The sequence below is a fragment of the Narcine bancroftii genome, chromosome 2 (assembly GCF_036971445.1).
Source record: "Narcine bancroftii isolate sNarBan1 chromosome 2, sNarBan1.hap1, whole genome shotgun sequence".
Classification (NCBI taxonomy): Eukaryota; Metazoa; Chordata; class Chondrichthyes; order Torpediniformes; family Narcinidae; genus Narcine; species Narcine bancroftii.
In genome coordinates this window covers 316,128,819-316,144,579 of record NC_091470.1, presented here as the reverse complement: position 1 = coordinate 316,144,579, position 15,761 = coordinate 316,128,819, and the positions used below count along the sequence as shown (strand labels likewise).

The 15,761-nt window shown below is 36.5% G+C and overlaps 1 protein-coding gene across 6 annotated transcripts in view; it reads right to left on the bottom strand.

Moving 5' to 3' along the window:
• smchd1 (structural maintenance of chromosomes flexible hinge domain containing 1) overlaps window positions 1–15,761 on the bottom strand; it is a 196,435-nt gene that overhangs the window by 122,276 nt on the left and 58,398 nt on the right. For 5 of the 6 annotated variants that reach the window (XM_069921732.1, XM_069921734.1, XM_069921737.1 and 2 more), the window contains 4 exons: window positions 14,933–15,143; window positions 14,137–14,254; window positions 9,128–9,311; window positions 4,822–4,917 (listed from right to left, as the gene is read on the bottom strand). In XM_069921732.1, the coding sequence (XP_069777833.1) occupies window positions 4,822–4,917; window positions 9,128–9,311; window positions 14,137–14,254; window positions 14,933–15,143 (609 nt within the window). The remainder of the gene's footprint in view (window positions 1–4,821; window positions 4,918–9,127; window positions 9,312–14,136; window positions 14,255–14,932; window positions 15,144–15,761) is intronic. The other variant, XM_069921733.1, reaches the window with a different exon arrangement.

The window sequence follows — 15,761 nt, the reverse complement described above, 5'->3', positions numbered from 1 at the left end:
AGAAGTTATTCTTGAAACTAGAGGTGCTGGTCCTCAGGCTTCTGTACCTTTTGCCCAAAGGTAGCAATGAGAAGAGGTTGTGATGTGAATAGGGTGATGGGGATCCTTTATGATGTTGGCTGCCTTTCAGGCCTCAGATATATTCAATGGATGTCCACACCCCCAAAGATAGCAATGACTAGTAGTGACATTGCCAGCAGCATTTTAATAAATCTATACACACTAAAAATTTGAAATAAACAGAAAATTGAAACATTCAGGCCATATATCATCTGTTGAAAGAGAAACCAGGTCAACAGTTCAGGTCCTGAGTATAGCTCTGACAGAACCTCCAACTCAAAATGCTGACAATGTCTCTTTCCATAGATGCTGTCATATCTGCTTTGTTTCCAGTATTCTCATTTTATTCCTAGCTTTTATTAAGTTGAATGACTAAAGCACTGCATAAAGAATTTTAACACATTTCCCCAAATATGCTGAGAAAAATTAGCAAGCGATGCAGTGTTATTTATGTAGCAAAGATAAGGAAACATAACTGACATTTATAGCCTGACCCCTTCATTAAGGAATGAGCAAAAAGAAGGCAGGTTCCTGAAATAAAGTGGGGGGGAGAAGCACAAGCCCACAGGCAAGGCCATAGATGGATATGGTTGGGATGCAAAGAGAAAAAAAGCTGAGAAGTCATGGGGGGGGTGGGGAAAGAGATAGTTCTCTGTATGGAGAGGGCAGGGGGTGCAGACCTGGAGGAATGGAGACGGAGGGATGGGGAAGAGAGGGAAACAAGGGGAGTGGCCTCAAGGGAAAGTTTATGTCAATGGAATGTGTTTGGAACCAATGGGCTCAGACCAGAAACATTGGTTATGTATCTTTATCTTTGCTACACAAAGAACACTGCATGACTTGCTGAGTTCCTCCAGCAATTTTTTTGCAATTGCAACGATAATTCTTAACACTGCAAACATTTGTGGAATGTTTGCATTCCACAAATGTTTGGAGTGAGCTATTTCTTCCTGGGAAGGAACAGATTAAGAATTCAGGACAGAAAAATAAAATAAATAAGAAACGTTTATTTAGTGATACAACTTCTGGACATTTCACAAACTATACGAGCCAAGTTTAGGATTGTGGTGGTGTGGGCAGAGGTAACAGATTCAGAGTTCAAAGTGTTACAGCTGTTTATTTACAACTGGGAGTGAATGCAAAACTGAAGACAGAATGCCCACCTGTGAACTGATTTCATTCGCAGGCAAGGTAACTAAACTACAAAAATCCAGGGTAGGTTTTAGACCACTAAGGATCAAAACAAACAGTATCTGCCAAGCTCCCCACATTCCTCCCCTCCCCACCCCCCACCCAATGTATGTGTTCCCCTACTTACGATGGTCCGACTTACAATTTTTCAAAATTCCGACTGTTCGATTTTGTACTTTCAATTTTGAATTCCGATCTGTTCAGGCACTTGTGATAGGTGGTACGCTACTTTTTCACAATACTGGGTGAGATATTGTACAGTATACATGATGCTGACTCAACTCAAACATTCTTTAAACCCAGTGTGCTTTCAGCTCTGTGGATTAATAGTTTTTTCAGTGTGGAATAAAGGTATTAAAAATTTAATTTAAAAATGGTAGTGTAGTATTTTTTTTTCAACTTGGGTTTGCTGGAACCTAACCCCATTGTAAGTTGAGGAGCACCTGAACAGAATTTGACTATGTACAGTTAAACCAGTGAATCACGTGTGCACTCAAATTTGAACCCCAACCCCAAATGTATACTCCTTACAATGGATGCTTCAGCACTGACTTAAAAAGGGCAATTCCACAGTCGAGCTTGGCATCTTCAAAAAGAGAAAGAGAGAGCAATTGAGAACATGCTCATTTTTTATACTCCTGGGCTGAAAGCTGGCCTAGGCATCGAGAGAGGTGACTTCAGGGGAACATGACCAAAAGGTGGCTTTGTCTGGGGTATTGAGTAATATGATATCAGGTGAGAAGATGGCCAATCAGAAAAGGGTTTAGTCTGTGTATAGGTCTGATTTTCATTGACAAGACAGTGATCTTCGACCTATTACCTCGAACCAGCGGAGTTTCCCGTTTGACTAGTGAGGTAAACCCTCTGTGTTACAAGGATATGAGCCAGATACATTTTAATTATAAAAGTTAACCAAATTCCTCCAAATGACAACATTCACAATTTCAGAGCAAAACATCCTGCTGAAGGAGAGATCTAGGGTGTTTAAGGCCCGTGATCCAAATCTCTACAGGAAGTTCAGGTACAACCTGCAGAAGGCTATCTCGGCAACATAGAAGGAATTCCGGAAAAGCTAGAGACAAATACATGCCAGCTATGGCAGGGATTGCAAGCCATTACATCCTACAAAGCAAGGGTGAACACCATAGATGGCTGTTACCCAATGAGCTGAATAATTTCTATGCCTCCTTTGAGAACTCAACAGTGCCTAAGAGAATATCGTCTGCTATCTGTCTCTGAGGTCATCAGAACATCATTCAAGAGGGTGAACCCTCGCAAGGCATCATGCCCTGATGGCGTACCTAGTAAGGTACTGAAGATCTGTTCCAACTAACCGGAGTGTTCAGGGACATTTTCAACCTCTCATTGCTACAGTGAGAGGTTCCCACCAGCTTCAAATGGGCATCAATCAACCCAGAGCAGAGGGTGCTGCCTCAATGACCATCGCCCAGTAGCACCAATGCCTACTTTGATTAAATGATTTGAGAGGCTGGTCATGGCCAGAATCAACAATTTCTCACAGCAGCCGCAGTATCACTGGCTCTCCACTCTTGATCACCTCAAAAACAGCAACTCATGCATATGGCTGTTCTTCAATGACTACAGCTCAGCCTTCCCTCAGTGCTGGTCAATAAGCTCCAAACCCTAGGTCTCTACACCCATCTCTGCAACTGGACCCTTGACTTCCACATTGTAGAACTTGTCGAAAGAACCAAAGACTTGTTGATCCAAACCAAGGCTTTTATTAGCAAAAGACAGGAGCTCTTCACAGGTGGCGGACCAGTCCGGAATGATCCGACCTGGCTAGGGACACAACTCTTTAAGGCCCAGACAGTAGGCGTGGCTAAGCTCTCAGCCAACCGCTGTAAGCACAGTCATTACATACTCTAGATACTGTAACTCTATACATGGGTGATAGGTCTGTCACACACATCAGACCACAGTAAGTACAAATTGAAAACAATGCCTCCTCCTCAATGACAATCAACACACGTGCACCTCAAAGATGTGTGCTTAACCCATTGCTCTACTCTCTACACCCATGACTGTGTGACTTGGCACAATTCAAATGTTATCTACAAATTTGCCAATGATACCACGGTCATCAGCAAAATCACCGACAGCAAGGAGGGCGATCGATCACTAGTTGAGTGGTGTTACAACAACCTTGCACTCAACAATGGCAAAACCAAGATGATTGTAGAAATCAGGAGTATATGAACCTGCCCTTGTCAAGGCATCAGCAGTGGAAGAGGGTCAGGAACTTCAAATTCCTAGGTTTCAACTCTCCGAGAAATCTGTCCTGGAGGATCCATGTCGATGCAATCATGAAGGAGGCTTGCCAGTGGCTATACTTTGTGATCAGTTTGAGAAGATTCGGTTCATCACCAAAGACTGTTGAAAACTTCTACAGGTGCACCATGGAGAACATTATAGCTGTTCGCATCACTGTCTGGTATGGAGGTGCCAATACTCAGGACAAGAAAAAACACCAGACGGTTGTTACCTCAGCCTGCGACTTCATGGGCCCTAGTCTTCACTCCATCAAAAACATCTACATGAGGTGATGTCTTACCAAAACAGCATCTATCCTCAAGGACCCCCACCACCCAGGCCACGCCCACTTCGCTCTGCTACCATCAGGGGAAAAGGTACAGGAGCCTGAAGATGAGCACTCAGTGGTACAAGGACAGCTTCTTCCCCTCTGCCGTGAACGAACATTGAACCACAGAATCCACCTTTGACTTTTTTCTTTTTCTTGCACTATTTTTATTTATTTTGTAAGGTGGTTTATATAAATGTTTGCACTGTGATGCTGTCACAAAACAATAAATTTGTGACACATTCATGACAATAAATTCTGATTGTATTAGATATGCACTTGATTCAACTTTTAAAAAAAAATCAAGTGCATGATCTATAAAACCAAAAAGGGTGTGACAGATGTGGTAAACACAAGTAACTACAGATCATGAGCAAACAAAGCTTTGCATCTACCTGCTTTTTATGAAGAGAATCTGGCTCCAGGATGTAAGTTTCAGTATTTCCAATACCCTTTTAAGTAGACTGCCTCATTTATGTTTTTTTTCAATAGACTGTCTCATCACTTGAGATGCATGGACAGGTATATCTTGAGACACACATGATTATGCCATTCATGAATCTGCCTGGATATACATTTGATTATTTCATGAAGTGAATAATACACATCACCTGTGCCTGATTTAATTAAAATCAAAGGGTAGATCTGAAGGACATGTTTGAATATTTTTTTTACTTTAAGGATGGGGTGGTGGTGCTTCTTGGAGAGAGAAGCAGACAGCAAGTTATATTAAAATGATGCTTTTTTTATAAAGGTGCTTTCATTAAAAACAAAACATTCACAGATATTGACTTAGCATAATTAATACCAAAAATGTATGCAAACATGGATAATACAAGACTTGAATAGTAACAGTGTTCACGTGAAATTGTTGTTAGTCCACCCAATGTGCTATTTTAAGCTTAATCCTTCACAAGGCCTGGATCTTTGTAAAATTTAGATACAAATCACTTTCCTTATGAACTTGCCTTGGCATCAAAAATTACTTCCTTGCCTAGTACTCTGCACTTGACTGGAGACTTGACTTTACCCTGCAGGATATCCTGTCGTTGCTTGCTCGACATCTTAAATTGAGAAATAATGACATTGATACTTAAGGATCCTCAACATATAAACATAAGTTACTTTTACACTACAACTTAACAATTCAACCTATATTTTTAGGAATATAGAAGGCTGCTCATTCCACAGGTGGCTTGGACATCAAATCAGAGGGGGAGGTTGAAATCTGGCCATCACAGAATAATCACTTTTGTTATTGCCTGCAAATTAATTATGCTTTTCAACATTTTTCTGCCCTCTTTTATACAAACCCTTCCACAATGGCAATACAGGTCGGGTACCCTGTATCCGAAGATCTGAATACCTAAAAAGATCCCAAAACCAAACTTTTTTTTAAGCACTCCCATGACTTACAAGTTGAAACAATTCACCACCTGACTTGCCCATACGGTGCTCTGACATTCTGTAGGTGTTGATTTGATTACAATAATAGTTGAAAAAAAAACCCAAAATCTTTGCATCTGGCTGGGAAGATGCTAAAAAGAGCTGGGTCCAAGTCTTCAGCATCAGTTGCAGCTGGAGTTGGTGACAACTGTGCGGTGCTGTCCGCATCTGTGCGGTGCTGTCCACATCGAAGTCGCCACCTTGGACTCCTGGGCAGGACCAGGGACTTTGGACAGGAACAGGGACCATAGTTGGGGATCGGTGGTGGTTGGGAGGTGTCAGGGACTTGCGGCAGAAAGTTTTTTTTGGTACATATTAAACATTATTTCTGCTTACACATACGAGTTGATACAAGTATTTTGCTGATGGTACTGTGCTGTTTTGGGTTTGTTTCAGTCTGATCCCAAGCATTTCGGATATAGGGTATTGTACTAGGAAAGTGGGAACTCATAGGAATTATTTGGGCAGTAAATTATAAGATTTTACCAAACCTCATTTTAAGATGCAAAACTAAAAGGAACAGAATTAAAATAGTCAAGATGACAAAACAGTTCAAGTATTCAGTTAGAAATAGTAATCCATGAAAGCCCTCAATATTGATGAACTATTAGGATTATGTTTTATCTAATCTTTCCTGGCATTTTATAATATGCAAAATTCAGTAGTCCCAAAACCCCTCTCAACCTTGAATATTCCTAATCTCTCAGCATTGACAACTCTGGGGTTCAGAATTCCAATGATTAACAACTTCCAGTGGGGGGAAAAATATTCCTTCTCAACTGTGTTTAGCGCAAGACTCGTTATCCTAGTTCTAGATTCCATTACCAGAGAAAAACATCTGCTTGAAACAAGATAATTGCAGATGCTGGAAAACTGGAGCAAAACATAAAAAGCTGAAGGAACTGAGCAGGTTAGGCAGCATCCATGGGAAGCAATAGAAAGTCAATTTTTTGTGCCAAAACCCTGCATTAGGAATAAGAAGAAACAGGCAGATGCCTAAACAAAAGGGTGGTGTGTGTGTGGGGGGTGGGGGGGGGGTGGTGGTGGGGGAGAAGCACAGGCCAGCAGGTGATAGATGGGAGGGGGAGAAATGGGGGGAAAAAAGGTGTTAGGAGGAAAGGGTCCATTAATAAGAGGAAGAGAAGGTGGAGAGTTGGAAGAGGGAAGGTGTGAGTGGCAGGCAGGTAGCAAGGGCAGGAGAAGAAAGAGAAGGAAAAGAAGAGGAATGGGACCAGCAAAAGCAGGAAAAGAGCAGAGGAAGGGTGTTACTGGAAATTGGAGGTCAAATTTGATGCTATCTGGCTGGAGACTGCCAAGACAGAAAATAAGGAATATCTTCTTGGCATCTACCAGCCAAGCCTCAAAATCCTAGAGTTCAATGAGACCATTCATTCAAATTTCAAGGAAGCAGAAGCCCATTTTGCTCTCTCATACAACTTAGTCCCCTAAGCCTACTTCACCATTTAAGACGATAGCCAAATTCAATGGCAACACCAATACTATACTCCCCACCACCCTCCTGTGCACCCTCCCCCCAAAACCAGTAACAATTCACTCCCTCATTTACCACTTCCTTAAAGCTTAAAGAAAAATTCCACCACCAAGGAAGAGTGCTTCAAAGATTAATGATCTTATTTTACTCACTCTTTTAAACCCTCAATAGATACAAGCCAGCCTGACCTTTCATGGCAAGATAACCTGCCCATTTTAGGAATCAGTTTCATATTTCCTTACATTTCGCCCAGGTTCCACATCAGCTCTGACAGTCATTACAATCTTATATTTCCCCAGTAAATCACTTAGTATGCCAACTCTGAACTGCTTCCGATAGATTTTCAGAATGCTTAAAAATAGAGACCAATCTTGTATGCAGAATTCCAGATGTGGTCTCTCTAATAACTTGTAGAATTAAAGCAGATCCTCTCCACATTATGTATATAACTACCTTTGCAATAAACTATAACACTGATACCTTTCCTAACTTTCCTGCCTCACTCTTCTTTTGCAAATCATCATCAACCAGGGCAATTCAATTTCTCAACAATATTTATGATAAAATACTTGTTTATAATGTTTTTCCTACCAATTCTTTTCTTTCTTTTAGATAAAAGATCTTCCCCACACACTAACTTTATGTCCTCTTCACATCTTGCTTTACTGTTTTTGTACCATCAGCAAATTGAGCAATAGTTTCAGTCCATTCTTCCAAATCATCCAGATACTGTAAAAAGGTAAGATACACTACTCACTAATCTTCCCACCACAAAACTTTGTTTCTTGTTTGAAAACCAATATGCCAACTTAAAAAACTCGTTATGTAGAGAATAATATTTTACGAAATCTTTGATGCACTACCTTATCAAATATTTTGCAAACTTTAATACTTCCACAATTTCCCATCAGCCACAAAACATATTATTTCTTCAACTCTAATGAGTTGGTCAAAACTTTTCCATCGTAAAAGTTCCCTGTCTTTAATGTTTAATATCTGTTTAATATCTTCCAACATTTTCTTGAAGGACAGAGCTTATATTAACTGGTCTATAGCTTCCAACTCTCCTCTTCTTGCCTGAGAGTGTTAGATTTACTATCTTCACATCAAGGGAAAATTAAAACCATCTCAACTATCTCACTACACATTTCTGACATCCTTGGATAATGCTCATCAGCCTGTAGCTCCAGCAGTTTATTCAGCATCACTGCTCTGATGAAAGTAATTTCCTAAGTTCCTCCCTCCATTCCAACTGCTGATTTCTGTTTAAATGAATTGCCATCTTTCCTTAATTTCCATGGCATTGTTCCCTTGAAATTTCTCTTGGTTATAACACATTCATTCTAGTTTCTGAAAGATCCCCTGGGGCAGCACAGTTGGTGTATCGATTAGCGCAACGCTTTTACAGCGCTAGCGATTGGGATCAGATTGGGGTTTGAATTTTGTGCTGTCTGTATGGACTTTATGTTCTCCCATGTCTGCATGGGTTTTCTCCAGGGGCTCCAGTTTCATCTCACCGTTCAAAACATACTGGAGGTGTGGGTTAATGGGGGTGTAAATTGGGTGGGATGGACTCATGGCCAAAATGGTCTGTTACCATGCTGTATGTCTCAATTTAAATTTAAAAAGAAAATTAAATTTAAAAGTTGTATCTTCTACTGTCTCAATTGACCATTCTTTTAATCTCATTTGCGTTTATTTCAGTTAGTTTTCTTTCTCAAAGGACAACTCTCCATTTCATAAATTAATCCAGAGTACCAAATCCATGGCATGTTTATTCTTCCTTAAAATAAAACCAAAATCTGTTCACAATACTCTGTAGACTGACCAAACCACCAGCACATAACAAAACACTTCACCCTTGCATACCATACCCTTTGTATTAAAGAGTATCATCACATGCATTTTCTCAAACCATTTATTGTGCCCTCACATTGAGCTTCTAGATCAAAATAGACATCTTCAAACAACATTTAAAACATTCAAGCACTACCGCTAAGAAGTTAATCCCACATTTCTCACCATCCCCCCAACAAATCACTGAACTTGCCTCTATCCCTCCACAGGTCCTACAAGTCAGAAAACTGTTAGAAGTCCTTTACAAAAGCATATGTAATTTACACAACAGATCGACCCACTTGGCCCAAGTTTTTCACTTCTGACTGGAAAATGTAACTGAAATGCATTTGTTAAAATAGTCAAAGGTGCCCTGCCTATGGACAGAATAAGGGATGAATTGTAAAAACACAATGAACTCACTTTAAGACAAATGCCATTTAGTGTAAATAAAAATACACAATCATGTACTCTTAACCAAATAAATTAGGTTTTATTACCTGGCCATTCACAACGCGTGTGAAAAGCGTGTTCTTATCCTTTAACTTCAATTCTAAATCCATGAACGTCAACTTATTGGTGCTGACTTGAAATTTATCATTGGTGAAAAGCACACCAGATATCCTGTTGAAACATTCCACTGCCACAACTCCTCGTTTCTTAGGAGGTGCACAAAACTCAAAACTAGAAAAGCAAGGATTAACGTTTGTTATTCTTGTCAGGATAAATTGAAGACTCTATGACATAACACTACATATTAATGAATGGTTATAATGTATAGTTTCAATTTGAAACACCGTTTGACATTGTGAAGCCATTGTTTAAGCTTTACTTGGGTTTTGACATTTTAAGAGAAGACTTGAGCAGGAAAACCATCTAGTGAAAAATTTTGCAATATATTATCTTTAAATATAACCCACTAAAAATAATTTTAACAGTATTTTTAAGGACAAAAACTTTTTTTTTTAAATAGATATTTGCAAGTTAGGAATTTTGTTCAGTCTAAATTAAATGCTTTTCCTCGAATTGCAGACTCAAATATTCTTGATGTAATTTTTGATCTTGTTAACACTGGATTGCTATCACATATTTATAATGATATTAACATAACTTTTTCAGATGAGGATTGGTATTCCACTCTTAGTTTGATCAATGATTCTTCATTTTGTGCAAGGCACTGTTTATTACAATTTAAGGTGGTATGCAGAATAGATACGTCCAAACTCAAATTATCCTGTTTCTTGAAATGTTGATCCATTTTGTGATAAGTATAAAATTTTTGGTCTCACTGATTCGTAGGTTTTGGGAACCACAGAACATTGTAGAACAGAAACAGGCCCCTTTGGCCCTTCTCGTCTATGCCAAACCATTTTTTTTGCCTAGTCCTACTGATGTGTATCCAATCCATAGCCTTCCATAGCTGCCCCATCCACATACCTGTCCAAATTCTTCTTAAATGTTAAAATTGAGCCAGCATTCACCACTTCATCTGGCAGCTTGTTCCACACTCTCACCACTCTGTTTGAAGTTCTCCCTAAACTTTTTGCCTTTCACCGTTAACCCATGTCCTTTGATTTGTATCTCACCTGCCCTCAATGGATAAAGCCTTCTATCTACATTTACTGTCTAGACGTCTCAAAGTTTTAAATACCTCTATTAAATCTCCCCTCATTTTTCTATGCACCAGGGAATAAAGTCCTAACCCATTTAATCTTTCACTGTAACTCAGTTCCTGAAGTCCAGACAACATCCTAGTAAATCTTTTCTGCACTATTGATATCTTTCCTGTAGATAGGTGGCCAAAACTGCACACAATACTCAAATATTGCCTCACCTATGTCTTATACAACTTTAACATAACATTCAAAATCCTGTTATCAATGTCCTAAATTAGGAAGATATTGGCAGAATATTTTTCATTCTTTATCAATGATTTTTAAGATTAAATTAGATCCATGCACTTTAATTTGCCGGTTTGGTTATTTGCTTGAACAGGATAAACTTTTATCAGCACCTCAAGAGAAAGATTTAGCTTTTAGTATGTTGATAGCCAGATGAGCAGTTTTAATGAAATGGAAAGATAAACTCTCACCGCACCGACTCATGCAGTGATGACATGATGTAATGACATACTCAAGTTTAGAGAATTAGGTATAATATTAAAGATAAAAAGTTTCAGTTTGAAAAGGTATGGGGCCCATTTATAGAATGCTATCATAAATGGCACTTTTAGAGGATATGGGTGCTCTAGTCCGTCTTCTGGAGGTCACGACTTGATCCATCTTTGTATTTTTATTATAACCTTGATTAGAAGGAGGGGTTAGATTAGTATTCGTTTTAGGTATTTTTTAAATTTCTTTTAGATAAATGGATTTATGGGGTTTAATTATCATCATCCTAGATAGTATTTTTTTAGATATTATGTTATGGTATAATGAGGTTTATTATATTATTTATCTTTTTTTTGTAATTTTTATTTAAGAATTTTATAAAACATTACAAAAAGACAAAATACAAAAGTACAAATACAATGAAAAGAGAAAAAAAGTATAATATCCCCCCACCCCTCCTCTACTAACCTACACTATCTCAGCCATCTTCCCTCATCCCATGGAGCCTTACACAAAAAAACGTTTTAAACATTTAAAATTAATCAACGTGCCAACTCTTTACATATCATTTACTTAAAATCTATAGCCATATATTCCAAATATAAACTCCACATTTTAACAAAAAAAGATAATTATTTTGCAAATTATGTTATTTTTTCCAGATATAAACACGATTGCAATTCATTACGCCATCTTTGTATATTCAATTCTACATCATCTTTCCAAGTTATCACTATACATTTTCTTGCTACCGCTAACCCCAATCGCAAAAACATCAATTGTGACTTATCAGCCAATCCTGGAATAACAGCATTCATATAACCCAATAAACACATCATTGGATCCATTTGCAAATCAATTTTAAATAAATCTCTCAAAAAATTTATAACTTTTTCCCAAAAGAATTTAACTTTCTTACACATCCATACAGAATGCATAAAAGTACCCGTCTCTTTTCCATACGTAAAACACAAATCTGTTAAACTAAACCCATATTCCTTCTATTTCTCAGGAGTCAAATATAATTGATGGATAAAATTTATAATTAACCATACTATATCTCACATTAATTAATTTTGTTACACTATCAGTACACCTATTTGACCATTCCTCCCAAGACAATTCAATATTTAAAATTTTCTCCCATCTTTGTCTTATATAGCCCAACATCTTTTTGTGCAACAACCTATAAACCCTTTTGTTTCCTTATCAACTATTAAATTCTCAAACTTAGATTGACTTGGTAAAATTAAATCCTTACCAAAATGTATTTGCAAAAAATCTCCAACTTGATAATAGGCCAAAAAAAGTTTAAAGAAGTACCAAATTTCTCTTGTAATCTACTAAATGTAGAAAATTTACCCGCCTCAAAACAATCTGGTATGGTAATTATTCCTTTCAATTTCCAATTTTTCAAATAAAGATTATTTAAAGAAAAAAGAATTAATTTATTCTGATACAACAGTGATTTAGCTGAAATTTTCCCCTTTGAACCTACAAGTTGATCTCGCTTATACCAAATATCAAATATATGCCTTAATGCTGGTAACTTATATTTGTGTAACAATAAAGGATTCCATTTATAAATAAATTGACTCAGTACTTTTTCAAAAATTTGATCTAATTCAACTTTGGCCCACACAGGTGGTTGTTGAACATCAAATAACCTATTAATAAATTTCAACTGTGCCGCTTCATAATAATTTTTAAAATGTGGTAATTGAAGTCCTCCCCATTCATATCGCCATGTTAATTTATACATAGAAACCCTAGACAATTTACCCTTTCACAAAAATAATCAAATTACTTTATTTAATTCTTTTAAAATATATCTTTGGTATCATACATGGAAAAAGATATTGTTAACGGGGATAAATATTCATTTTTATACAATTTACTCTCCCAATTAAAGTTAATAGCAAGTCTTTCCATTTCTGTAAATCAATTTTAATCTTATTTAACAATGATATATAATTCAGTGTATATAAATCCTGATATTCTCTATTAACTACAACTCCTAAATACTTAATTTTATTAGATCATTTAAATCTAGTAATCTGTCTACAATCTGTATAGTCCTCATCAGATTTGGATAATATTTTACTTTTCTCCGAATTAACTTTATATCCTGAAAATATACCATATTGATTTAGTAAATTTTGCAATACATTCAAAGATTCTTTAGGATATGTTAGATATATCAACACATCATCAGCAAGCAAATTAATTTTATATTCTTGTTCATCTATCTTAATGCATTTAATATCTAAATTTTGCATTACAGCCTGACCAAGAGGTTCTATTACCAAAGCAAACAACGTTGGTGAAAGAGGACAACCTTGTCTAGTTGATCGAGATAATGTACAAGCCGATGAAATTATTATTTAACTGATCTAAATGTATACGCATTTTAACAAATAATTATATTCAACAAATAGGGGTGAAAATTTTAATTTATTGTCCATTTACTTTAATTATATGCTATGCAGATGTTATCATATTGCTTTGCTTTATTATTAACTTGATTATGTTACTCAATAAAAATATTTTTAAAAAAATAAAAACATTCAATAAATGGGTACAGTTGTAGGCTCTGAGATTCTCAGTGGGCTACATTCAAACCTAACCCCTTCTCCCCACCCAACCACCTGATTATCAAACTTGAAGCAATATGTCCTTTGGGTAACTGGTTTAAGAACTTAAAACCGCATGTGATACAGTACTACTGCCAAATTCAAATCTTTATTTCAGTAATAGGTTTGAATACTTTAAATCTTGAAAAGTATGGAAATATAAATTTTCCATTTTAAACTTTCATATTTTAACTTTGTGAAGACTTTTAAACAAAATTAACTACAAATTTTATATATCAAAATCCTGTATGGTGCAAGGATTGCAAAAAACTATATGTTGACTAGCAGATCAAAATTCATGTACGGAATATAATAAATAAGTTATGACATTTAAAAAGTAGTCAAATTTTCCAAAAGTATAAATGTAGGATAAGGAATTATGGAAAATTTAAAATATCACACTAAAATTACATCAGACACACATAGCACCCCTAAAATTTCCATCTTATCCTGTGAATTGCTAAATAATCATTAATCTGCATTGTTTTGGTCAAGTGCAAATGGGTTAGTCATTTCATTATCACAATTATTTAGGCGCCTTGCCAACAGAATGCGATGAATATCATTCATGTTTCCTGATCTCTGTTCAACAACATAAATAAATTTTATTAATAGAAAATCTTTAATACTAAAACCGGTCCCAAATCAAGATTGAATTGGCTGCAGCACACTGGTATTAAATCGCCTGCTGGATTTGTATCCTAGAAAGATAAGTAACTCGGGATCAAAATGAACTGCTGAAAACCAAGTTATACTTATTCTTACTCCTCCACTGTGGTGTAGGGTATTAATCTTCCATTCCAAAAGCATTCAAATATTGGTCTTTTCCCTCTCGCTCCTTTATCAACAGAATAGCAGTCTTCCTCATCATCTTCAGACACATCTAGAGGTAAAAAGTATTCAGCTGTAAAAGGTTAAAAATGTAGCACCAATTCCCTTTACTCCACTCCTCCTGTCATTGGACATGAAAAATTCACAGTTCACATGAACCAAATTTGTTAACAAATTTGCACAAAATTTTATGAAGCTGATTACAAAGATCTTCAACATTACTATAGGTATTGTTGTATAATGTGCATTTAGAAAGATGCTCATTAAAATCATAATGATTAATTATTAAGGCCTACAATATGTAGAAGGCAAAAAAGGATCATCTAAAAATAAAAGCAGTGACTATGAAGTCAAAAATCAGTGCTGATTTAATAACTAAGCTACTAATCTTTCAATGTCAGAAACTACATTTGTCGTGTACCTCACTGCTTCAGTGAGCAAAGACTTGTGTCTATGAAATCCCTTCCCACTCTAGCAAGGTATGATATAGTTTTGTTTTCAAGTTAAAGATAACTTGTCCTTAACCTAGCCTGTATTTATCCTCCATATTATGCACATTAAAACCATATCTTAGATGAAGACAAAAAAAAATCAATATATAAAGCAATAACTTATTCCTTCTTTCAAAGTTTACAAATGTAAGAAAATGCATTCAATTTTTTTCTGTTAGAATAATAATAACTAATTCAGTCTCACCCAATATTAACTATTGAAATGAAAAAATTCTTACAGAATGGGCAGCTAACATCTTCAGGGTAGGTTTCTTTATCATAGAGGAAAGGATGATAACGGATTACTCCTTCCACAACTCCTTCGCCTTCTACATGTGCTTTAAACTCAAAGCTGTCAGCAGCAGTGTTGATAAACAGAGTCTGCATGTCATCTTTTATTTCTCTTAGATTTACAATCTTAGGAACTTTTCCTTTCTCAAACATTGAGATCTAATATAAAAAGGACATGTAAAGGTTCATTAGATTTGAAAGTTCACTGCAATAAAAAGAATTAAAGTTGCATCATAAGATCGATTTTTAAAAAAAATCACTGAATAAATAATTCATCAATTCATCAGTTTAATCATTCTCTACCTTAATGTTAAAGATAACTTGACCTTAACCTAGCCCATATTTATCCTCCATATTATGCACATTAAAACCATATCTTAGATGGATACAAAAAAAATCAACATATAAAGCAATAACTTATTTTAATGTATTTAAAGAATGGTTCTTCGTGATGCCACCATCATCACCCTGTACAAAAACAAAGGCGAGAAATCAGACTGCTCAAACTACAGGGGAATCACGCTGCTCTCCATTGCAGGCAAAATCTTCGCTAGGATTCTACTAAATAGAATAATACCTAGTGTCGCCGAGAATATTCTCCCAGAATCACAGTGCAGCTTTCGCGCAAACAGAGGAACTACTGACATGGTCTTTGCCCTCAGACAGCTCCAAGAAAAGTGCAGAGAACAAAACAAAGGACTCTACATCACCTTTGTTGACCTCACCAAAGCCTTCGACACCGTGAGCAGGAAAGGGCTTTGGCAAATACTAGAGCGC